At 32.8% G+C, this 24,930-nt stretch overlaps 1 protein-coding gene across 2 annotated transcripts; it reads left to right on the forward strand.

Moving 5' to 3' along the window:
* The first annotated feature begins 10,776 nt into the window (after positions 1-10,776).
* LOC132717387 (uncharacterized) lies at positions 10,777-23,442 on the forward strand. 2 transcript variants are annotated; one of them, XM_060700842.1, is made up of 19 exons: positions 10,777-10,870; positions 11,981-12,095; positions 13,868-13,932; positions 14,610-14,722; positions 15,107-15,175; positions 15,501-15,641; positions 15,871-15,997; positions 16,221-16,338; positions 17,396-17,559; positions 17,954-18,053; positions 18,357-18,504; positions 18,785-18,871; positions 19,260-19,421; positions 19,741-19,921; positions 20,774-21,033; positions 21,378-21,527; positions 22,211-22,295; positions 22,514-22,625; positions 22,821-23,441. In XM_060700842.1, exons 2-19 carry the CDS (start codon positions 12,019-12,021, stop codon positions 22,906-22,908), a joined length of 2,247 nt encoding a protein of 748 aa, XP_060556825.1. In that variant the 5' UTR covers positions 10,777-10,870; positions 11,981-12,018; the 3' UTR covers positions 22,909-23,441. The 2 variants fall into 2 exon arrangements, with proteins under 2 accessions (XP_060556825.1, XP_060556826.1); XM_060700843.1 differs by lacking the exons at positions 10,777-10,870; positions 11,981-12,095; positions 13,868-13,932; positions 14,610-14,722 and having other exon boundaries at positions 15,109-15,230; positions 22,821-23,442.
* Positions 23,443-24,930: the final 1,488 nt, after the last annotated feature.

Consider the following 24,930-nt stretch of genomic DNA (forward strand, 5'->3'; position numbering starts at 1 on the left):
TAGTTACTGCCGATAATTGACATCAATTAACACATTTAAGTGACATGATATGCAGATGCATCGGAAATTCGCCGATGTAAACATCACATTTTTTAGGCATAATTTTACGACACCTGCCACTATTTTATCAGCGAGTGTAAAAAGATTATACACCCAGAATTGCTTTTACCATATTTGACAGTAATTACACGCAACCTCACACAGACCGTGTAAATTTACTTGCATATAAATTAATACACACAGAAGCACAAGTAAATTGTTTGATACCTGTTTGATAGTAAAAATAAAATTTGTTAAAGAACTTAAAAAACATTGACCCACATTAGACCAATTTTGGACAAGTCAAAAACAGTAGTAGATAAACTTTGTCTTCAAAAAGTTACATAAACGTCGGTAAATTATGCCGTAAACTACAAATTTGAAAATTTTGTTTTACAATGCCTGTTGAAATAGCGGATGAATAACAATCTAAAAATAATCATTGAATATTTAATTAAATATAATCAAAATCAACAACAACTAGAATTGTAAGTGTTTCTGCAGGAAACAGACAAATTTTCATTTGTCACATATTTTCGCGATGCCGATTTTTACGATGAAAATAATAGTTACCAAAAGGAAAAAATTGTTTTGTTAAAATGTGTCCAATAGCACTTAAAATGTAGTTTATTAATGAAAATTCCTTAAGGTATCGTTTACATCAATTTTCATTGAGCATTTTGCCAGTATGTCTTGTACAATGAATATTTTCTTAAGGGAGGGGGGTGTGTGGAGTTAATCAGGAAGAAAACATTATAATGGTCTGATGATAGAGGGTTTTAGAACTTATACTTCAAATATCACTATCAATAAATAGGTAAAACTCCTTTTTATAGATCAAATCAATGTACTAAGCACTTTTTCACTTCTCCTTATGTCGTCAAACTTCTCCCTGATAGGAGCTGAGGAAGAAGTCACTTCTCCCTAAAATTTTGGTCTAGCTAGAGCCCTGTTATCAATGATAGATATATTTTTATACAGTGACAAACCAAAGTACAGTGAAAATTCTGTACAAAAACACTGGCTAATGCTTCTTTTAATGAAAAAAATATGTGTTTTGAGAAGTAACAGTACATTTCATGTCTTCCAAAACCAGAGAATTGCCTTCAGTTGCCCAATTAATTGGATACATAAAGAATTAGTGCTGTTAAGCATTCAGGTAAAGGTGTTAGAAAAATTAGATTAATACTCATTAAATAACTTTGAATTTCAAAATATTTGCTGACTGAATAGTGAACATTGTTTACCATTTAGCTATCCATGCAGTATACTGTTGGTGGCTCAGCACAATTTTGATATTGAAATCCTTTAAATTTTGAATGGACTGTTCCAAATTGAAACCTTCACAAATTCAGGTAGTTTTATACAGAAACTGATTCCAACCCTGTACATTGTTTTTGTCATTATTGCTGTTTCAGCTATTTTCTTGATTAAGTCCAGATATTTTGTGTTTATTTCTTTTTTCTTCTTGTTAAATATTACCACATAAATTCTTAATAAACACAACTGTTGATGAAAGAAAAAAGTATTTTTGCTGAATATGTAAAATTTTGTGTAGTAGAATATGTCAGAATGTCAGAAATATTGATGAGTTAGCTGAAAAAAGAGACAGAATTATATGATATAATTTTGAGTTATGATACTTATTCTTTACAACATTTATGATGTTTGTTAACTTTATTATTTGAGCCGCGACATGATAAAACCAACATTGTGGGTTTGCAATCAGCATGGATCCAGACCAGCCTGCGCATCCATGCAGTCTGATCAGGGCTTACCAACTCTATTACAAGTAGAGAAACAGCGAACAGCATGGATCCTGATCAGACTGCGCAGGCTGGTCTGGATCCATGCTGGACGCAAACCCACTATGTTGGTTGTGTCGTGACCCGGCTCATTTCTTTTTAGCTCGACTATTCGATAAGAATAAGTAGAGCTTTTGCAGTCACCCGAGCGTAGGCGTCTGCGTCGGCGTAACCACTTATGTTAAAGTTTTTGTAATACCTCAAATATTTTCAAAGTCCATTGACATAACTTTGCACAATTGTTCACCATCATGACAGGAGGAGGTAACACTATCAAGCATTTTGACAGAATTATGTCCCTTTTTCGACTTAGAATTTACATTAAAGGTTTTGTAATACCTCTAATATTTTCAAAGTCCATTGACATATGGCTTTGAAACTTTGCACACTTGTTCACCATCATGACCCCAACCTGTAGACAGGAGGAGGTAACTCTATCAAGCATTTTGACAGAATTATGCCCCTTTTTAGACTAAGAATTTACGTTAAAGTTTTTGTAATACCTCAAATATTTTCAAAGTCCATTGACATATGGCTTTGAAACTTTGCACACTTGTTCACCATCATGACCCCAACCTGTAGACAGGAGGAGGTAACTTTATCAAGCATTTTGACAGAATTTTGCCCCTTTTTAGACTTAGAATTTATGTTAAAGTTTTTGTAATACCTCAAATATTTTCAAAGTTCATAGACATATGACTTTGAAACTTTGCACACTTGTTCACCATCATTACCCCAACCTGTAAACCTGTAAACAGGAGGAAGTATCTGTATCAAGCATTTTTTTTTACTATCAAGCACTAAAAATAGTCAAGCGTTACTGTCCTACCGACAGCTCTTGTTTATTATCTATTGTTTTTTTAACAGATATGCAATCTTAAGTAATCTACACAAAATTTTTACGTTTTAAATTTTTTAATGATAACTTTGAATGCTCCATACACTATTTTTTGTAGAGCATACAGTTGCTGCCTTTAATTGTTTTGTCACAGTCTCTCATTGCACCTTCATTTATTATGCTCCCCGAAAAATTTCGGGGGCGGGTTGTCCGTCCATCCGTCAGTCCGTCCGTACGTCCCGAATTCGTGTCCAGTTTCAGATCAATAACTAAAGAACACTTAGGCCTAGAAACTTCAAACTTGGTATGGTGTTTGGTCATAGCCAGCAGATGACCCCTATTGATTTTGGGGTCAAGTGGTCAAAGGTCAAGGTCACATTGACCTTGTAGGTAAAAACGGTTTCTGATCAATAACTAAAGAATACTTAGGCCTAGGAACTTCAAACTTGGTTTGGTGATTGTTTATGACCAGCAGATGACCCCTATTGATTTTGAGGTCAAGGGGTCAAAGGTCAAGGTCACATTGACCTTTTAGGTAAAAAAGGTTTCCAATCAATAACTTAACAACGCTTAGGCCTAGGAACTTGAAACTTTTTATGGTGATTGGTCATGGCCAGCAGATGAACCCTATTGATTTTGGGGTCAAGGGGTTAAAGGTCAAGGTCACATTGACCTTGAGGTAAAAACGGTTTCTGATCAATAACTAAAGAACGCTTAGGCCTAGGAACTTCAAACTTGGTATGATGATTGGTCATGACCAGCAGATGACCCCTATTGATTTTGGGGTCAAGGGGCTAAAGGTCAAGGTCACAATGACCTTTTAGGTAAAAACGGTTTGCGATCAATAACTAAAGAACGCTTAGGCCTAGGAACATCAAACTTGGTATAGTGATTGGTCATGACCAGCAGATGACCCCTATTGATTTTGAGGTCAAGGGGTCAAAGGTCAAGGTCACATTGACCTTGTAGGTAAAAACAGTTTCCGATAAATAACTAAAGAACGGTTAGGCTTAGTAACTTCAAACTTGGTATGGTGATTGGTCATGACCAGCAGATGACCCCTATTGATTTTGGGGTCAAGGGGTCAAAGGTTAACATGACCTTGTAGGTTAAAATGGTTTCAGCTCAATAACTTAAGATCGCTTAGGCCTAGGAACTTCAAACTTGGTATTAGGATTGGTTATTGGAGCATTATAGGCGTGGGGTTTTCCGTCTGTCTGTACATACGTCCCAAATTCGTGTTGGGTTGTTTTTACACTTTGAACTTTGTTTGTGACATAACTCTGACACTACAAGATGTATACCTTACTGAGTCCAAAACCTATTGGGGAGCATCAACCAGTTCAACCGGCTCTTGTTTACATATGTCCTAGATACATGTATTTTGTTATTTTCTATATTAGGTGACCATACCCTATTTGAGGCTGTTGAATTCAATTAGTTTTTTGTCTACCTTTCTTTATAGAGCGTTCAATTATTGTACATATCTCTCACAGACCTTTCATTGACCTCTACCTTTGATAGGGTATGATGAAGTAAAGGTCAAGTTACCAAAATCTAGAAATACAGTTTTCTACTTTTGTGATAGAGGTCATTATCTCAAACCCTGGTATATAATATGAAATGACCTTGTCATTGCTGGGGTTTGAAGTTGATAGGGTGAAGGACACAGAGACTAAGATACTTAGATTTTTCAGCTTTTCTTCATACTACTAGTTTTATTATTCTTTTCACTGTGGAGAAGCAGCATTTGGGGTTTAGGGGTGGCATTTTAGCATTTTTATATTCTTGTTTATACAAGTGATATTTTGTTGTTTTTACATATTGTACATGTTAGTTATAACTTATATGCACATTTTTTGTAATGAAATTATTTTGAGTCAGTGTAAAGATATGTGAGAAAAGTATTTCTCTGTGACAATCAATGATTATGCATTATATGATTAAGACTTGCATTTATCTTGTAAATACTTTTTTATTTTATTTTTATTGTTTTTTTATTACTTTCACTTTTTGTATCATTAATATTCATTACATTGTATCTTTTCACTACTGTTTCTGTGTCAAGACAAGTATTAATTATACCAGAATGAATTTTGCTGTTCCAAAATGTTCTTAATTTTATCCAGGGAACTGTTTACATAATAGTTTCAAATATAGCTTTTAAATACTGTATGCAGTATTAGGAACAATATATAGAACAATGATAAAATACCTATGTTTACCACTGCTGAATGGTTGTTTAAGGTCTAAAGCTTTTAAATCAATATCAATATTTGTCTGCTATTGAAAATCAAAAGTAATTGTTATTGAACTTTGCCTTTACATGTATTGAATAATAATTCTCATTATGTATTTAGAAACCTTATAAGTTCCATCTTAATGACCACAAAATACTTTTTCTGCCTGGCTGCATGAAGAACCTTTTGTTTGTTTGGTCTAGCAGGCTTAACTGACATATTTTACAAGGTTAGACAAAACGTTAAAAAGTTAAGGGTACATGTATTTGAAGGAGATACTTTATTAGAACAACATGGGGAATACATTATTAACACTTGGCATATTCAAACCAAACATGTGCAGTCTGAACTGGCTCTTTACTGTTGGCACCTATTTAATACATGTATTGAAATCCCTTATACTTAGAATGGACTGTTCCTAATTCAAAGATGGGAAAGTTCATTATAAAAATACAGCAGGTTTAAGGGTTAAATACATGTTACAACTTTATTTACTACTAATACATGAAAGTTATATTGATGAAGGGTAATATTGTAGGAAATCGCATGACAAGGCATAAAATAGAAGTTCTTATACTAGATTTATTTGATTGAGGTTATTTACGTTGTAATGAGGTGAGGTCAAATGAAATAACAGTTTCACACTGCTGTTTTTCTGCATATTTTAGTTGATATTGAAATAAGATCATTCCATATTACAAAAACTTCTAATCTTTTTTTTTGTATTGATTGTAGAAGTCAAGTAAAATTTGTTTTTGACGAATAAAATATTATTTAAACCAAACCTTCAAGACAGACAGGTATTGCTGTTCTATAATTTCAACTTTCTATATTTGTTATGTCATGTCTGACTGACTTTAGAAATTAATGACCTTGAAGAGTTGTTGTATAGTTCTTTTTATACAGATAAGTACATAAAATTAAAACTGCCCATTGTGACCTTTAAAGGGATTGTATACATGTATACAGTATATACATTATGTAGCAAACATTGTATTCTATTGAGAAAGTACTTTTACTGAGACTGGTTATGCTTATCCTTACATTACATGTATACATGCTTAAAATCAAGGACGTTCATTGATGCTAAAAGTAAAAACATCCACTCAATTTATACATGTAGAGAAAACTTTTTACTGTTATTCAACAGCAATAATAGTGTCTATATAGTTGTTGTTATTTTTACGTTTGTACACAGCATTTAATTGATTACTGTATGAAACATTATATATATAACTATACTGGCCATAGTCTATTTAACTGCTGGATAATGCAAACTCCACTTTTTGAAGCAAAAGCAAGTTGCAAACATTACCCACTCGGCAGTGTTGATGGCGGTTTATCTTTTATAATTCAGATTTTCGTCTACGGTCACTATCTTCAATACTAATAACACTATCACATCAAAACTTAATATGAGTATGCAATTTGATGAGTTCTACCGTCACACCCATTTTCAGGTCAAAAGGTCACACATTAAGGTCTATGGTACCCCTATTAGTGAAAGTCATAATTCAGGTCATTAAATCAAAGTGCAGTTGACTATCCAACACTGAGAAAACTGAGGAGTGTTACTTCTCATGTAGTTCTTGTTTATATTTTGACGCAACACCCTTGTTGATGAGAACTTTAATCTTACGTAAAAGTATTACCTTGACCTTCAACATAACATTTTTAGAATATTAACAAAACAACTCACTGTAACTTTGTTATTATTAGATTTTTTAGTGTTTACAAACATCTTTCTATACTTATTTTCATTGTATTTGTGATATATTATGGGGACTGTATGTCAAGATAAATACTGTCCATGACAGGACAGAGCGGATATTTGTGATAAAGCTTTTTATTTATTTTTTCTTGAAAAGTAACAAATTGAATCAGATTTATTCACATTATTTGAAGATATGTATGTAAAGCATAGCTATTTATTATTATTGTTTAAGTCTTTAGTTGTTATTGGTCTATTATGTTTTATTCAATTTACATTTTAAGTGTTTTCTTTTCATATTTTCTTATATACTGTGTATCATGAATAATTCATAACATTTTGAAATTTACAAATAACCAACTCATTGTTTCTTTATAAGGCAATGAAAATGATCCTATATATGATTTTTTATATTAGTGATGAAGAGATAGGATTATATGTTAATATTTGATAAATATTTAGTTGAACAGTGTGATGGTTGGAATTTTTGAAATTTTTATAAAGTTAATTAGTAATTTTCTTAGCCATTGTTTCGATATTCATGTTTATATATATTTTCATACTTTTGTTAGATATATTAATGAGCTGGTCTCTGTATTTGTAATAAAAATAACTCCAATAAACTTTGAATTGTCGTTTTTTACCAAAGAATATGAATCATTTATCAATGGTGTTTGATTAGAAAACTGACTGAATGATTTGCTCCTCGGTACTGTACTAATAAATTATGTTTGAATTTTCAATGAATTATTCCCCTTCATAAACTTTTAAAGCATTGCCTATATGACAGTTATAAGAATTGCACTCTCTTTTCCATCTTTCGCATGTCATTGTGTCGACCACAGTTGCTTCTATTCACCTCTGAAACCACTGGGCAAGATTTGTTGCAACTTGCCTGACAAATGTCTTGTATTGTCATCTGCCAAAGCTATTCAAATTTATTCAAAAGCACAACTAGATCACAACAAAAGCTGAAATAAAATACATTTTTTCCTAAAAATGCAGGGCCTACAGCTTAAGAGTTTGGCATGTAAGGTCATTTAGTGGTCCTCTACAATTCAATGCACTGAGGAATTGGCATAGCAACTGGGTCAATATATTTTCATAGAATTTTTGTCAGAAGCAAAAAGGTCATAGCGGCAACGTTTTTTAATTATAGAATTGCCTGTTGATTTTTTTTTCCAAGAAATCCTTGTTTTTTTTCTCAGTAATGTTCAGAATTACCATCTCCTTGGCTTATTCTATTGTCTGCACCGCATTGTCTAAGTTTTTGATATTTGGTAATAATGGTTCTCTAGCAAGGATGTACAAATCATGGACACACGGTCAGACCAATGCATCGACAACCGTGATACTATATATAGCCGGTAGAAATGGCCTGTGATGTTATTGAATCATGTTCTAAATAGTGCGAGAATTCTTTTTTTGCTAAAAATAAAATTTATGTTTCAAAGTATGCAAAACATATTACAATTTACGGATGGTGTTTACCTACTAAAGCTTCAATTTAAAGGATTAGTGATTGAAAATAACCCAAAAATGGAAAAATAATCAATAGAACAAGGTATTTGTAAAAAAAGTCACGGAAAACACGTTTTTTTTTGTTTAAGTTTTAGCCTATACTCCATTCACTGTCGTTTTGTCTTTCATTTGTCCAAAATATTGCTAAAGTACACAACCAGCGACAGACCAGCGATTAACTATATTAATATTTATTTTTTAATTCAGTCAAAGTAAAGGCCTTTTAAAGTCTCCATACTTCCTGCAATATCGACCAATGCTTTATTTATTATAGTTTCCATTGACTGTAAAATATAGCAGAAACAAACAAACACAATACTATTCTTTCGAATGGAAAATTACTTTTTCTGAGCCGTTTCTTTTTCAATAACAGTATTGGTCAGTTGCTTGTGGATTATATTTAAAGTCCAGCTAGGTTTACATGGTCACATGTCAACATTGGTCACGTTTTCAGGCGACTGATTAAACATAATATAACATTTCTGTAGCAGTATTAGTGTGACCTTGATCTAGATTAGATTAGGTTGTCCTGTGTTTATAAATGGCAACATTTTTAAAGAGCCATGGGATATTAGTTGACTGTCAGGTTAATAATGTTGTTTAATTCACTGTTGCTCTTCAAAAACTTGTCAAATGATTGCGAGCATGAAGAGTCAAAACATATTTAAAAGAAAACTCGATTATATTGCTAAGGTATTAAATAGACACATTTTGAATTTATTTATTAAGTGACAATCACAAGTGAAATGCTTAACGTTCAATCGTTTACTGAATGAATAGGTTCAATTTAAAATTTTAAAATAAGTTGAAATTAGATACATTTTTATAAGGATCTTACAGCGGCTGCTGGCACAGATCAGAATATCTAGCTGGGGGTAGAGGATGGGGTTGTTACGTAAGATTTGATATGCGGGTAATTACGTGTTCACAATAAAAATGGCATCATATTTTCTTTCCTTGTATTTATGATATACGCACTTAAGCGCAGTTTTGATGAACTCTCAGAATTCCTTTCCTAGACGACTAAACAATACTTATGTCGTTTTGAGAAACATGTAGACAGCGACCAGTTGAGATGCGGACACTGACAAACTACTAAAATGAATTTCAAACAATAAATTACGAAAATAAAGTTGCCGGTGACAAAATTGAAATTAAATACAAAGGCGGTTTTTTTTCTTGTACAACAATATCGGGACAGTGGGTTGCAAGCAAGTCCCAAGTTCGAGATTCTGCAACAGTGTGACACGAAATCGTGGAATCGCTAAAATCTCTTATTTCGGGCAACCCGAGCCTACCTATCACCAGTCCGCCGACATTTTATAGTGCCGATCATCAATTAAAAATATAGCGACATGTTCTAACAAACATGTTTTTTCTGGACATATCAAGCACACAGCTGCACATCAAATGTTAGCATTATATTTGCAAAACTGTTTTCGATACACATAATTATGATGTATACAACAGGTTTCCATAGTTATATGTTCAGAGGTGAAAATATAGGACATTAAACTTTTTTTCTCACCGAATTCAGTCTAAGTTTTAACTGCATTTATACGATATTTTTGTTGCTAATTTGGTAAAATGTTAAAGATTAAAAAATCCCCTTAACCTTCGAATAAATAAGAACACACATGTTTTAATAGCTTTAAATACATTTAAAGTTATCCACTCAGCGGATAGTTTTGTTCTTTAAAATGAACCTGATATGTTCTAAACTATGTTCTAAAATTTGTTCCGGATAGGTTACAGCAAATAATCAATGAATTCCCCAATAAACGAATTGAACATGCATAATTGCATGATAACCTTTTCTTAAGCCATTTTTTCGTGCATTTTCCATCCTATTGTTCTGCATCATCAACATCATCATCATCATCATCATAAGTAGCAGCATCATCATCATCATCACCATCATCATCATCCTAATCATCATCATTTTAATGATATCGCCATCGTCAAAATGTCTGTCATCATCAATAATGACATACGTCGTTTTTTGACATCATCATCATCATCATGAACATCATCATCAACAATATCATCATCAACAACAACATCATCATCATCATCATCATTATTATTATTATTATTATTATTATTATCTTTTCCATTATCATCATTATCGTCATCATTATCATTATAATCATTATGATTATCGTAGTCGTTTATTACTATTATTATTATTATTATTATTATTATCTTTTCCATTATCATCATTATCGTCATCATTATCATTATAATCATTATGATTATCGTAGTCGTCTTCTTTAACATCATTATCTTTTACATCATCATCATCACTACCACCACCGCCATCATAGTCATCATCATCATCATCATCATCATCACTACCACCAACGCCATCATAATCATCATCATCATCATTATCATCATCATCACCACCACCACCACCACCGATAATTAACATTATCAAGAATCTGCAAATGTTTCCGATACGGCCACATTGGTACAATGTATCGCGATGTCGGCTGCATGCAGCTTAGTTTATACAATGGAAAGTTTTTAGTGAAAAATTCGATCAATACAACACTAAAACATGTGACCAGTTCATACAGACACACCTCCGACACTCTCAGCCAATCAACGAGTTGAAATCTCGGAGGTGTGTCTATTTTGTATAGGAAGTATATAATCGCCTGCATGTATCGATTGCAGATCATTCATTGACAGGGAGACTCTGTAAAGCCTGGTATGTTAAGTTTATATTATTTATTTTTACAGTTATCTGCATATTTCTCATATGCGGTATTCGAACTATTTGCATCTGTTTAAGTAAACAGTAACAATAGTTTGCAGTTACATTTGAACAGCCTATGTGCTGCAATGTGTATTTTTTCATATTCTTGGATGTACTTGATGATTTTCTTTTAAGATGAGAATCTGCTTTTTGTAAAACATATATGAATGTAACAACTTTAACGTGGCCAGGAGATGCTTATCATTACCTGGTGCGATTAATTAAGACGATTTTCTTTTTAAATTAGAACATGGGGAAACCTGCTTCAAATACATATCTGATTTGAACACCTGCATTAAATTTTTGGACTGTGCCAATAAAAAATTGTTAAAGCAGGATCGCAGACTTGAAATGTTATAATAATACTTCAAATTTAAATGACGACTTTTCACTACTTAGATACAATATTGACTCGCCGATATGATATTTCTTTAGAGAATAATGTACAAACCATGAACCTGCATGTGTATTCAAAGATGTAACCTGTATGTGACCCTTGTTGTAAGGTCACTATAACCGTGTCAGCAATAAATTGTTATAGTTTCTATTATCCATACTTATAAATATATCGTTGAGAAATCATATAAACAGAAAGTATGGCAATTAACCAATGTCCCCGTGACGTCACCATTACCGTATCATATCAAATATCATTATCATCATCATCATCTTCTTCATCATCATCTTTATGGACATCATCGTCATTGTCATCATCATCATCGTCACAACAACAACAACAACATTTGCATCCTCTATCCTCTGGCAGCGCCGTCAGCATGTTCTACGGTTGTCAGAATGTAATTTTACTTGTAGGCTTTTACGACTCTTCACAAAATGTTTACAGAAAGTCTTGTAGACATTTTATAAACGGTGTTCATTAGTTGCTCCATGAGTTTGATAATTGTACTTAGCTGATGTACTATTTATATTTATATTGTATAACATACGTCTTATCGTTTCTTCAATGTCTTACTTGCAAACTATAATACACTTTCAGCATTTTCTTTTGCAATACCGTAATAAAATTACCTATAATATTTATATTTGAAATGTTGTTTTCAGTGCGTCGTCAGTTGTCTGACGTACCTACCCTGACAGCCATGTTGTTGAAAGTTTTAACCGGTAACCTAACGTTCCAGTCACTGATACCGCCGGATCTTACCTCGTGTACCCGGACGTAAGCATCAGTTTGTTGTTACTTTTTAAGATTATTTAATCTATCTCCAAGAAGAACATGGTCAATGCCTGTGTTTATTTAATGTCTATCGTCTAGGGAAAACGAAACAAAAATAATGAAATTGTAGAAATATAGACAAATTGATCTACACTTTATTCAATATGAAAACAAAATATTTAAAAAAACAACAACAAAGAAATGTCTATGTATGTATGTATGTATGTATGTATGCTATAGGCTTAATGACGGTCTATCCACCCTTTCAGCACTGAGAGTACGGACCCCGGACATGTGACCTTTCATGTCCTTAAATGTTATTATCAACCAAAAGGTGACCTTCAGTAATTCACTGAATGGTACTGAATATGTATGCAAGTCGATTTTTGTGATGATACTATTTTGATGCACGGGAGGACAATGAGACCATAATATGCATCATTGAGAAAAATAAATGGTCATATCTTTTGGATGTGCTTGACTGCATGCTGATACGATTTCTTTCTTTCTTTTGAGATCAGCTTCAGTTATTTACAAATGTGATTTGCAAGTTAGTTTTTAAAGCATACAATGTCGAGTCATGGAGTTAACTTATAAAATAATATTATTATGATGATGACTTAACATAATGATAAAATATGACAATGCCCAGGTTTAGCTTGCTTTAACATTTTTACAACATTTCAGAAGTACACGTAACACCAGTGCTCATTTGTAACGTCACATTCGACGTCATAAATGCCTTCATTTACAACGTTATGATATAAAGTATTGCTTGTAAATGAATTGTTTGATTTGACAACATATTAATTAAACTATTGAAAATTACAAGACAAACGCTGTAAGAAATAACTTTATACCAAATGTAAAATCAACTTGTGCCAAGCAATAAAAGAAAGCAACACAGAGAAAGAACATGTTAAAAAAACTTTACTTTTCAACAACATAATTCTTAACTTTATTGATTTTCAATACATGTACAGTTGATAAATGTAGATACTTTCTAAATGATAATTATTTTTATTTTAATTATTTGTATTGATCTTTTTAAATTTTGAAATGGGGAATATTCTTAGACATATCGCTAGAACTTTATAACGTTTAAAAATATATACTTACTTTGCAAATCAAAACCAACAGGTGTATTAAAGACAATTAATACACGTCAGAGATGAGCTGGTTGCTCTGATAAAACGATGTTCTTCGCGGGTCAAACTTCTAGGTGGCGGGGTCGGGGGTGGGGGGGGGGGGCATAATGCCGCGACATCTAAGTACTACTGTACTAAGCCTGTGTTGTTATGTGTTTACTTGAACAGTCTCTCTTTATTAGTACGATGTTCAGACGCCCGACATCTCACTTATATAAACATTCGCAACATGTTCATTCAACAGTTACCGATATTTTATATTACTTGAGTACTCGAGTACTCTCGCTTTGAGTAACCACATATTTGTAGGTGAGTTCACCCGAGTTCATATACATATGTTCTCTCATACATATAATTATATAACATCCAATGCTGATCGACATTGCTATATCTAGTTCACTATTATAATGTTTATCTGTGCAATTTTCTGTTATTTATTATCATTTTACTTCCATATTGGCACGTCTGATTGGAAACGAATAACTTTGTTATATATCTTAAAAGTGAATTTCCCTATACGCAGTTTACCAAAGTAAATGAATTTGGATAGTTTCTCTTTAAGTTGTTGTTGGAAGTTAGGACGTGAACTGTAGATTACGTTTTTTATGCTGTTTTTTTTCGTTTCAGACAATTGAAAGAGTACTTCATTAACAGCTATGATCTGAATGAAAGTATTTTCACAGCTCTAAATGGTAGGTAAACTTATATAAAATTATATAATAAAGAACATAACATAACTTGACTTTGACTTATCACACACAATAGTTAAATACATTTCTTAATGCAATACAATACATTTCAATACAATATGTCAATACAGCAGTTCTATATAAATACTTCAAATACAATATAACTGTTACGTCATCATTTTGTTACTTCAAAGCAGTCAAGAAGACATCACGTTGTTGAGAATAAACACAGTGAAATAGTTATACAAAAATCTGCCAGATTAAATCTACGCTTGTATTCTTTTTAAGACTGCAACAATTAATTGATGGATTAAACAACCTTTTTTGTGACTGAATGTTTCCTTTATGTATTTGCGAAGTCAAGTTGTATATTATTTACGAGTTCAATAAATTTTTACACGGAAAATCTTTTATAGAAGTATTTTTTATAAAATCTTGTTATAATTTCTTTGCAATATAGACATAGCAAGAGAAATGGAACTCGTCTTCAATATCACTATTGTTACAGCATTGTATATAATTACATGTATTGGAGTAACCAAGTTCTATATATGAATTCAGTTAGTTGTCTTATGGTGAATAAAAAGCTTTCTTAATACCGTCTCCAATCTCGCTTATATAGCGTCATTTCTATTTTCACTATGAAGAATTTTAATGAAAGTAGTAATGTCCTTTTACAGACGAGTCTGTGTTTTACAAGTGTCCTGATCGCCTGCGACTACCTCTGATATTCTACTATGCTCACACCGCCGTGGTCTATGTTAACAAGCTCATACTGGCTGGTCTCATTAAGGTTTGTTTATCTTATTTCATCCAACATATCCCTCATTATTTCATTCAATATGTCCCTCGTTTACTGCGGCTTGTTTTTCATATACATGCAAGCTCTCTAAGCTCACCTGAGATTGGTGATTCTACTTCGCGCTGGTGTCCGAAATGCCCGTTGTTTATTTAAGTAAAGCGCAGAGGCACTAAAGTTGTCTTCCTTGAGGCACTAAATTGGTCTTCTTTAACGGTTGAAGCACGACTTCTTATTTAAACACGACTTTTGTGAAAAGAAACTTTACAGTTTTATTAGTTTTTATCTCTACACAAGAATATATAGATGTTAGATTATAACTCAACAACAATTATTGGTATATTTGAAGATAGTGTTAATGGTCTTAATTTATTTTAGGAGCGAGTCAATTTTGAGTTTGAGAAGATATTTGAGACGGGTGTTGATGAAATGTCATGGGATGACACGGTAAGACACGGTGTTCAACATATTCACTTGGAAAATAATTGATATCTTCACAAAGGTACACAAAAACCTGCAAATAAGAAATAAATTCGTTTTATTTCATAAAAGTTATAGTATTGTCATATATAATTAACTTATTGAGAACCATGTGTTCTTTAACATACGCCGGTACTTTTTATAATAAGTTCCATCTCCCTAGAAAAATGTAGTTGGGGGTCCACGAGGACCATCCTATATAGTTTAAAAATGCTGATATTGTAAAACTTTAAGTACCCTCTTATTCTAAGACTTTTCAACAAATTCTACGTTATTATTAACCAATTTGTAGGAGAATTTCCGCATGGGAGGTTCGTACCAGTGGCCTAGTGTTGAGGAGACGGTGTTGTACAGACAACAAGTGCGACAAATCATCCTTGATATCATTGACACAACACCCTTAGAGCTCCCAATCACGATGGAAAGCAAATGGGTAATTTGTAGTTGGAATACACTAGATTTTAAGAGTTATGCGTAAACTTTTTATAAAATCACAAAGCAAAACTCCTGTATCTAGATTTTTAAGATAGCTTTCTAGGATAAGAATTTTCATTTTGGTACAGTATCGTTGTTAATAAATGCTAATTTCTTTCTTTTTTTTTTTTTCTTTTTTTTAATTTCTTTCGTTAATACTTTTATCATGATACAATACTTTTTTCAAGTGGGCTGTCTTGATGGGCATGGAACACGAAAGAATTCACGTGGAAACTTCATCCGTTCTCATACGTCAGCTACCAGTTGACATGGTAACCAAACCGGACGGCTGGACATATGCACCCAAACAAGTTTGTTAGTATACTCACCAGTGACCTTTTATAATTGTATAGAAATGGATATTACTTGTATATATTTTGCATTTTCGTTGCCCCTAGCTTCAAAATAATTTCGATATATCGGCGGGAAAAACACCGAGTAGATTTAATTGTCTGCCAAATTGATAAGAACATTTATGACTGAATAGACCAATAGTTTCTTTCTTGGAGTTTCTATAATGTAGTTTGTGCAATTTCAGCAAATACACCAAAAGAGAATAGAATGTTACGTATAGAAGGAAACAATGTACAGTTTGGCAAGCCGAAAGATTTTCCATCTTATGGTTGGGATAACGAGTATGGTGAAGTGTCTTGTTTGTAAGTATTTTATAATATGTCACCAGGAAACAATATATTTCTAAATACCGTCACTATATAATATGTTGGCAAGTCTTTTTACTCAAATACTTATTTTCTAACTTTGATATAAACCTTTTTAACTTAACCATAACTACAGTTACCAAACATAAAAGAAATGTTCTTCTGCTATTGTTCATGTACAAATTTGCTACTGGCTCATTTTAGTTCCTTATATCACTTACTTACTTTTCTTTTGTTTTACTAAATATCAAATTAACAGTCTCACTGACTTTGAATTTCATTTTTGTTTATTTATTTTTTGAAATTTATTATTACTTTAATTGTTCAATTTTCAATTTTGGGTTGCCATTACAAAATATTGGGTAGACAGAAGTACTTGTTTATTTTTGTTTACAATAAAATCTAGTAGTACACAAAATTTGTTTCATTTCGGTTTACCGTGGCAAGCTTTCATTTTATCGCCTATACTTATTAGCCAATGTCAAGGTGACCTTAAATGTGAAAGAAGTTTTCTAATAACCATTAGTACTAATATTTTACCCATAGCTTTCAAACTACGTAGGATACATAGGATAATAACCATTGTTGAGTAGAATATCCCTATTGTTTTGAGGGCCGATGCGTAAAGGTCAAGTGACGGTTATATTGACCATAAAAACCGTTTCTGCTCATTTATTAGAGAACTATAGACCTAAGCCTTTAAGGGCTAAATTCTTATGGAAGAATACCTATATTATCCTTAAATGTGAAAAAGGCTTCTGCTCAATAACTTTGGCACCAATGCATAACTTGAGAACAATTTAACCAATATGCCACAATGCATAACTTGAGAAAAATTTGACCCAATCTCTTTAAACTTCTTAGAATGCTCACCCTATCCTCATCGAGGAAAGGACATCCTTTGTTTTTTCTGCGCCGGTGCATCACAGTGACCCTGAATATAATATTTGTTTCTTTTAATAAATTTGGTATAACAGTACATCGGGGACAAAATGCATTTATAATGTAATAACTGTTCTAACAGTTTGTGTATTTTGTTAATTTTTGCATATAGTGTTCCATCATTTGAAGCCTCGGAGTATCTCGTGACGAATGGCGAATTCCTTGAGTTTGTGAACGATGGTGGATACAATAAAAAAGATTACTGGAGCGAGGAAGGTTGGAAATGGAAAACCTTTAGACAAGCCAAACATCCTATGTTCTGGGTCTGCAACACTGGTAGGCCCTACATATTTGATTACTATCAGGGCTAGAATTTAAAAGATATTTTCTATAAATTACACTTCTGTTCGTTCTTTTAAATAATATCGAATTTTTAAAATGTTCCTTAAACGTTGATCCCGAGAGAATCATGGTATCTTTCTATGTCCCTGACCTCAATGTAAAGCAAGTAGATATGAGCCGTGTCACGACAAAACCAACATAATGGGTTTGCGACCAGCATGGATCAAGACCAACCTACGCATCCGTGCAGTCTGATCAGGATCCATAATGTTCGCTTACCAACCCTTTTACAAGTAGAGAAACTGATAGCGAACAGATCGCAAACCCATTATGTTGGTTTTGTCGTGGCGCGACTCAAATCTTAATTAAGGCGCTTTATTGTATTTAGGCTGTAAGAGTGGTTGCGGGGCAGATCTGGCGACGTACAGTCATTGCAGAGTCCCTGACAATAACATGCAGACAGAAAATGGAAACCAAACATCATACAAGTATGTAATTGGCATTGACAACTACATTTCCATAGAAACGTCATGAACAACACAATATATCTGTCTATATTATATTCTATCTATATTTTTTCAGTATTATATCTGACAAGGCTAAGACACATGTATTAAAATAGATACTGATTAAGATTATATTGATTTATTTTCTTTGATCAGAAATGCTAATTTACTAAAAATAACAACACAAGTTAATAAGATAATAATCGAACTATTTTTTTCTCGTTCAATCCATTATACATATTAAATACAGCATGTAATTATTTTGTATTATTTGTTTGTGTTCAGATACCGCGCTATGTTTGACAACATTGACATGCCACTATCATGGCCGGTAGATGTAAACTATCACGAGGCTAAGGCGTTCTGTCAATGGAAAGGTTCGGAGTTCAGGCTCCTGTCTGAAGCTGAACATAATGCCATTAGAGGACACCAGGTGATGATTTCTCCATTATAATTAAACTTGTATATTAAGACACATTATTTATGGAATTCACAGTTATAGTTAAATATTTTTAAATACGGTCAATTAAGTTTCTTATTATTTTTAACGTCTTTGGTCTAAGTGAAAGCTTTTGTGTCAATTTGATTAGTGCAAGAATACAAATATTTATACTTAACCTTATTTTATACAACATAATTGTTAAATTGAAAGTTGTTGTAATTATACAAATGCATGTTATGTTAAATGGTGTATCACGATTTTAATTTTTCAGGATGGACCTGAGACAGGAACATCGAGTGATTTAATATTTTCTAAAGACCGAATCTGTAATCACAACATGGCCTATGGATCATCATCTGTAAGTTGTTTATGGGTTTTCAAGTATATCCATGCTGCCTGTCGTCACGCGTTATTTCATTTCACATCGGTTTTATTAGCATTATATGAACCATATATAGAACTTTAAAATTTAAAGATAACATTTTACTTTTTTTGTATACATTTGTAGTTAAATATGTACTTATTTTATTGACTCACACAATTTTTTTATATGTTCATAAAAAATGATGCAATTTCTTTGATTTTTTTTGTAACTCAGTTCACATCGGTTTTATTAGCATAATATGATCCATATATAACTTCAGAAGTTTTATTTCTTTAGATAGTTAAAAATGTACTTATTTTATTTACTCACACAATAATTTTGTCTGTTCAGACATGCAATTTCTTTAATTTTCTCGCTGCAGCCGGTGAACATGTACAAACCTAACGATTGTGGATTTTACGATGTTTTTGGTAATGTATGGCAGTGGACAGAGGATCAGTTTAACGGTCTGTGTCACGATACACACTGGCTATATGACGACTTTTCGTCACCATGCTATGACGGAAAACACAATGTCATCCTGGTATGATTCCCAAATTTTATAGTGATCCATGTTACATTTGTATGCAATCAATGTAATGTTTAGGCTTATTACAATATTGCAACGTATGCATCGCACCCAGTTATATTATAGTTAATAGTATCTGCTGGCAAAATGAAACCATTGGTTTTATATTTCTAAATTGAAGACCTAGTATACTTATTGATAATATCTTGCATACATTTATGCGTATGTGTGACTATCCCTATCTCGGCGTTTACTTTAAAAAGTTAATCATAATTCCAAGTTTACTCATATGTTTTTACACAATTTTACATTCGAGTAAACAATGTATTTTCAGGGTGGCTCTTGGATAAGCACGGGAGACGAAGCATCAAGATTTGCTCGCTATGCTTTCCGTCGACATTTTCTACAACACGCCGGATTCCGCCTGGCTCGGACAGTTCATAAAGCTGATAAGATAGAGTTACCCACCAGAGTAGTTGATACAGAAGTCTATATACTAGGCAGTGGTGTTGAAGGTATTGTTCTTCTGCTTAACTCAGCTTGAATGTTTTTTTTTCTTTGGTGGTACATACTTTTATAACTTTAAACTTTCTTAATGAGGCAAATGATGCCGACAGAATTAATGTCATTAAAACAATGTCTGTTATAGATTATAAATCAAAGAACAGAAGGCGCTGAATATGTTTGGGTCTCAGAATGTCAGAAAGGTGAAGGTTGTGAGATTATTAACCAATTTGTTTGTAAAGTGATTTAACTATATTAAATTGGCTAAAAGACTAATTGCCTGAATTGCTAATGAGTTGCCTGAACTGGGATTTGAATTCCGGACCTTGCTTTTAAAGCGAGCGTGTAAACCCCTCGACCACGGGGTGTTTTAAGATAACAGCCTGAAGAATACCATATTGTTCTTAATTAGAGTTTGTAACCCTTATTAATTTCGATATATTTTGTTCACGGTAAACCTGTTGTTTAACACTGAAGTGAATAATCATGGAGCTGAATATAAGCATGTATATCTATAAGAATAACACAATATTAGAAATCTTCGACCAATCGGGAACTATTTTTTGTTACGAAAATTAATGCGCCTGTCATTTAACAATCTTTACGCAGTGATCTCCCCTTAAGTTTTCGGTGTAAATGTACATATGAAGGGAAGTAACCGCTTCGAGATTTTGGACTACTTTCGGCATTTGCAAATAAGAATATCAGGGTCTGACATTTCGCTACCATTATTTGTTTGGTCTGACGACCCAAACAAATAAAAATATCTACGTATTATGATTTCACGTGTGTCTTCTTTCTTGCTTAGCAAATGTACACAGAATTAGTATGAGTCAGTATTAATCAGTGATGTTTGTTTACAGAGAGTAACTTGGATCTGGACAAAGACAAAATCAAACCAATTATAGTACCGTCGACAAACATACATTATCATTTTGAATCGGCCAACCAATTAAAAGGGATCCTCGAGCAGGAATTTGGATTCCGAAAATCGTTTCCTGTTGTCATGGCGGCGCTTTGTAAAGAACTTGCAGAAAATAATCGCCTTGATAAGAACTCAGCGTTGTGGATAGGTGCTGGATCGGGCCGAGGACCTCTACTTCTTACTGATACATTTGATGAGGTTTGGGCCTATGATAAGAATTTCAAATTTGTTTATGTCTTATAAAAAAGGTCGAAGTCTATCAACGCTTTATCTACTAGATAGACTTCTGTTTATTATATATGTTCATCAGGTATATTACACTAACGTCCGTTTAGTTCTAGCTTCATTATGCTCTATATTGATTTTATTTGTATAATAATCTATTGTTGAAGGAGAAACATCAAAATTTTGAACTATTTACTAGTATCAGCCAATTCGTTTGAAATTGTTTTAAAAGTCACTACAACAATACATAGAAAATAAAAGTTAAATGAGACAACAGATACTTGCAGATGTACAAATATCTTGTCTCTCTATTTAAGGTTCTGGCTACAGACGTTGTTGCCAGATTTTTGGACACAGCTATGGATATACAACAAGGGAAGGAAGTGAGCATGACAACTGACGAGGGTCGTTTAGTAGTTGCTTCCCTTGACAGTCATTCTAAACCTGATAATGTTATGTTTAAACAGGTAACTCAAATGAATCTTATAAATGTATTTTGAAACTAGTATGCAACAATTTAAATATTTTCCAAAGAATTTGATCACAAGTTTTAAATAAGTTGTTCAGGCAGGGTATTTGAGTATTCCGACTTTAAGGTGTGTAGAGCACAGGCACGAGTATCAACCTGGGAAGAAACAATATGACCAGATTGATAAAATCTTAAATGTGCCCCCCCCCCCCCCCCCTCCGTCAAAAATGTGAAATATGAACCCATTATACTATTAATTAACTAGAAGTATATTTTTAAGGGGGCTCATTTTGTGTTATTGACACATTTAAGTTGGACACACAGGTTTTTTTTATCAATCTGGCCATATTTTATTCCCAGATCTGATACTCGTGCCTGTGATGGGGAGAGGGAGGGACATGCGTTTGCTCTTGATTGGCAACGGTCGTCTTGGCATGTATTTAATACAATAAATTTAATCAATGGATTTTTAGAGATTTGAGATGGCAAAGTGTAAGGAAACCAAGCCACTCATAGAACAAGTAGACACTTTTTGATGGTGCCTGTCTGTAATAAACTTTCTAAATTAATACCTGTCCCATGCACGTATTACTACTTTTTGTAAAGCTATAAATTTGCTGAGAAATGAATGTCTTTTAAATTGACGTAGGGCAGTAACATAAACGTTTTATTTTATTTCAGTTCACATGGATTCCGAATGAAGTTGGAATTAAATCATTTGACATGACTGTTGTAACTTTCTTAGAAAGAACACAACAACCAAAAGGTGGGCATATATATTATAATGTTATACACTTTTTCTGTGATTGATTAAGGAGAATCCACTTATGAATAAATTATCCGGCAGTCGAGATATACAAACGATTTTGTTTTGATATTACACTCTTAAAGTAAAAAAAAAGAAACAGTTTATAACTTCCCTTCCTCGTCATTGTTGTAACTATTTTACAGTATGCTTTAATCTTACGTGTACTTTCATTTCAGCTTGGCTTCTGAGGTTGTCAGAAATTACAAGAAACAATGGGTTGGTGGTCATAGGTTCACCTTCAGGACAATGGGACAGAGAAAGGCTTGAGCCTACTCTAGCTGACAAAGGGTGAGTGTAGAGGTGTACATTTTACTTTTAATAAAAACGGGTAGATTTATACCAATATGATTGTCCATATTTAACATAAATCTCAAATAAATTTACCGGAAGTGGAGACCTTTTACTGATTGTAATCATTTTGACTATTATTATTTTCTGTAACAGAAGTAATTATTTAAATTGCTGATTGGTTTGTTTTTTCAGACTGTCATGTGTGATATCTAAACATTTACAGTACGAGGACAAAACCGGAACCGGAAACGCTAGTGTTACAGTTTGGAAGCACGTGTAAACGTTCCAGTTTCTTCTGTCTTCATTATGACTTACATAAAGCTTTCCTAGATAATGCTAATGCGAGCATACCACGGAGCCTTAATGGTTACGGTGTCAAACATTATTTTCTTCATACTCAATGTACATTTTAGTTATTCTACGGAAATCGTGTAATTCAAAAATGTATTAATCATAACACTTTAAATAGTTGATCTGAAAGTATACTGTATATAGATGTCATGTCATCATCGTCCATGGATTTATTTGTTGCCATTAATATTGTGATCTGATCATTATCAATTATATAACTTTAAACATATCATGTTTAATTATATTCACCTTTCACAGAACTGTTAGTAGTTGCGAACTGTGTTCTGTTTTGTGTGTGTTTTTTTTTTATTCTTTACTTCAGAATTGTTAAATTGCTTTGTTGTTAATATTAAATGTTTATATGATAGCATACACAGCATACAATATGTTTTTGAAATGTGAAAACATAATGATTTACCATGTATTGTGATCTGCAACATGTAATAAATAATGAAATAATAATGCTTACTAAAAATGACTGTCTCTATAGTTTTAATATGAATATAGCAAAGCCTCTAAGAGAACTCTATGACAAAATTTACTGGAACATTTACACTATAGTAAAGCAGTTATCAATCAAATTCTGTAAACCTATTAATTGGAGCAGGAACTGTTATTCTTTTGATAACGTTACCTGTTACCTTTCTTCTAAATACTGTTACAGAGTTTATGGTAAATATGTCGCGGAGTTCCTCTTGTAATATATTATGTCATGTAAGTTAAAACCTTATTTTATATGGAAGCTTTACATGGGATGGAGAATGAAATCGGTACATTTATTGTATTATAACAGTATTTTTATGTCTGAAAATAAGAGAACTCTAAGGTCACAAAGAAAGAAAAAGGATTTGAAATATTAAATATTTCAATATCAAATATTTCAATGTTTTCCGCTTGATGAAGTGAGCACCACCATTTTGTAACGAATTAAGCAGTTTGTTCAACATCAACACACAACGTCAGTACAACTTAACAACAAAACAAAACATTTTAAATGTAAAGCTCTCTAATATATACATGTATAATCTATTAGATGGCTAGTGAAAGAAGCTAAAGTATAGAAAAATACGTTTAAATACATGTAACTTAAAGAATTCTGGATAACTTTTCTATCCAGCATAAAAGGAATGATAGTGAAATCCCTGACGAGAGCGTGTGTGAGTGAAACAAAGGCTTGTAAAATAGTCAGTATCAAGACATGTAAAGATTGTGATTGTGACGTGTAAATTGAAATAATCATCAAATGTAAAACGGAAGTGGTTTTTACTAGTAAATCACACCATACGTGTAACAATTGGGAAACAAGACAACAGTTGAAAAACGACGACGACAGTTACACTTTAAACATGCATCACGAGAGTCGATGTTTATATATATTGTTGTCTTTTGTGCGTCTTTTTCTTCTTCTTTCTTTTTGGGAGGGGGGCGACAAAATTACCCTTTTATATCGTTGTTTTCTCTTACATGGGCCCAAGAATACCGATCAAAATCAATGCACCATTAGGCACCATCAAATAAATTCAAATCACAAGTTGTTGAAAAACGTATTGAAAATTGTAAATATAAAATTTAACATTTCCCAAAATTACTGTTTTAATTAAAGTTGTTCTTGCCTCGTTAAGCCAAAACATAAACTATCCGCAGTAATTCATTCAGCTGGTAAGTGAAGTAGTATAGCGTCAATGTGAGGGGATGGCTAGAATGTTGAACTGTGTAGCTTTGCATGACTTTTTGACAGCGGACAAGAGCTAGAAAGTGTTAATGAATAATCTTGATAAATCTCTAAAGGGTGCATTATGTATACCATTGCTCATTAAAATTGACACAATGTTTGAAACATATTGCGTTCCAACTGCCCTATCAAACTGACCTGATCCAACGAAGAAAGTCCTTAGAATTGATTTAGTCGGGGTAGTCTTTCTTTTCAATGTATGACGAACGATTAGAAATT

This window comes from Ruditapes philippinarum, unplaced genomic scaffold (assembly GCF_026571515.1).
Source record: "Ruditapes philippinarum isolate M1 unplaced genomic scaffold, ASM2657151v2 ctg6249_1_1_1_1, whole genome shotgun sequence".
Taxonomy (NCBI): domain Eukaryota; kingdom Metazoa; phylum Mollusca; class Bivalvia; order Venerida; family Veneridae; genus Ruditapes; species Ruditapes philippinarum.

Excerpts from the sequence above, each read along its gene's own strand:
- LOC132717387 (XM_060700842.1), top strand. The coding sequence starts at position 12,019 with ATGTTGTTGAAAGTTTTAACCGGTAACCTAACGTTCCAGTCACTGATA. Across the intron at positions 14,723-15,106 it reads TACTGGCTGGTCTCATTAAG|GAGCGAGTCAATTTTGAGTT; the intron begins GTTTGTTTATCT and ends AATTTATTTTAG. Across the intron at positions 19,422-19,740 it reads GAAAACACAATGTCATCCTG|GGTGGCTCTTGGATAAGCAC; the intron begins GTATGATTCCCA and ends ATGTATTTTCAG.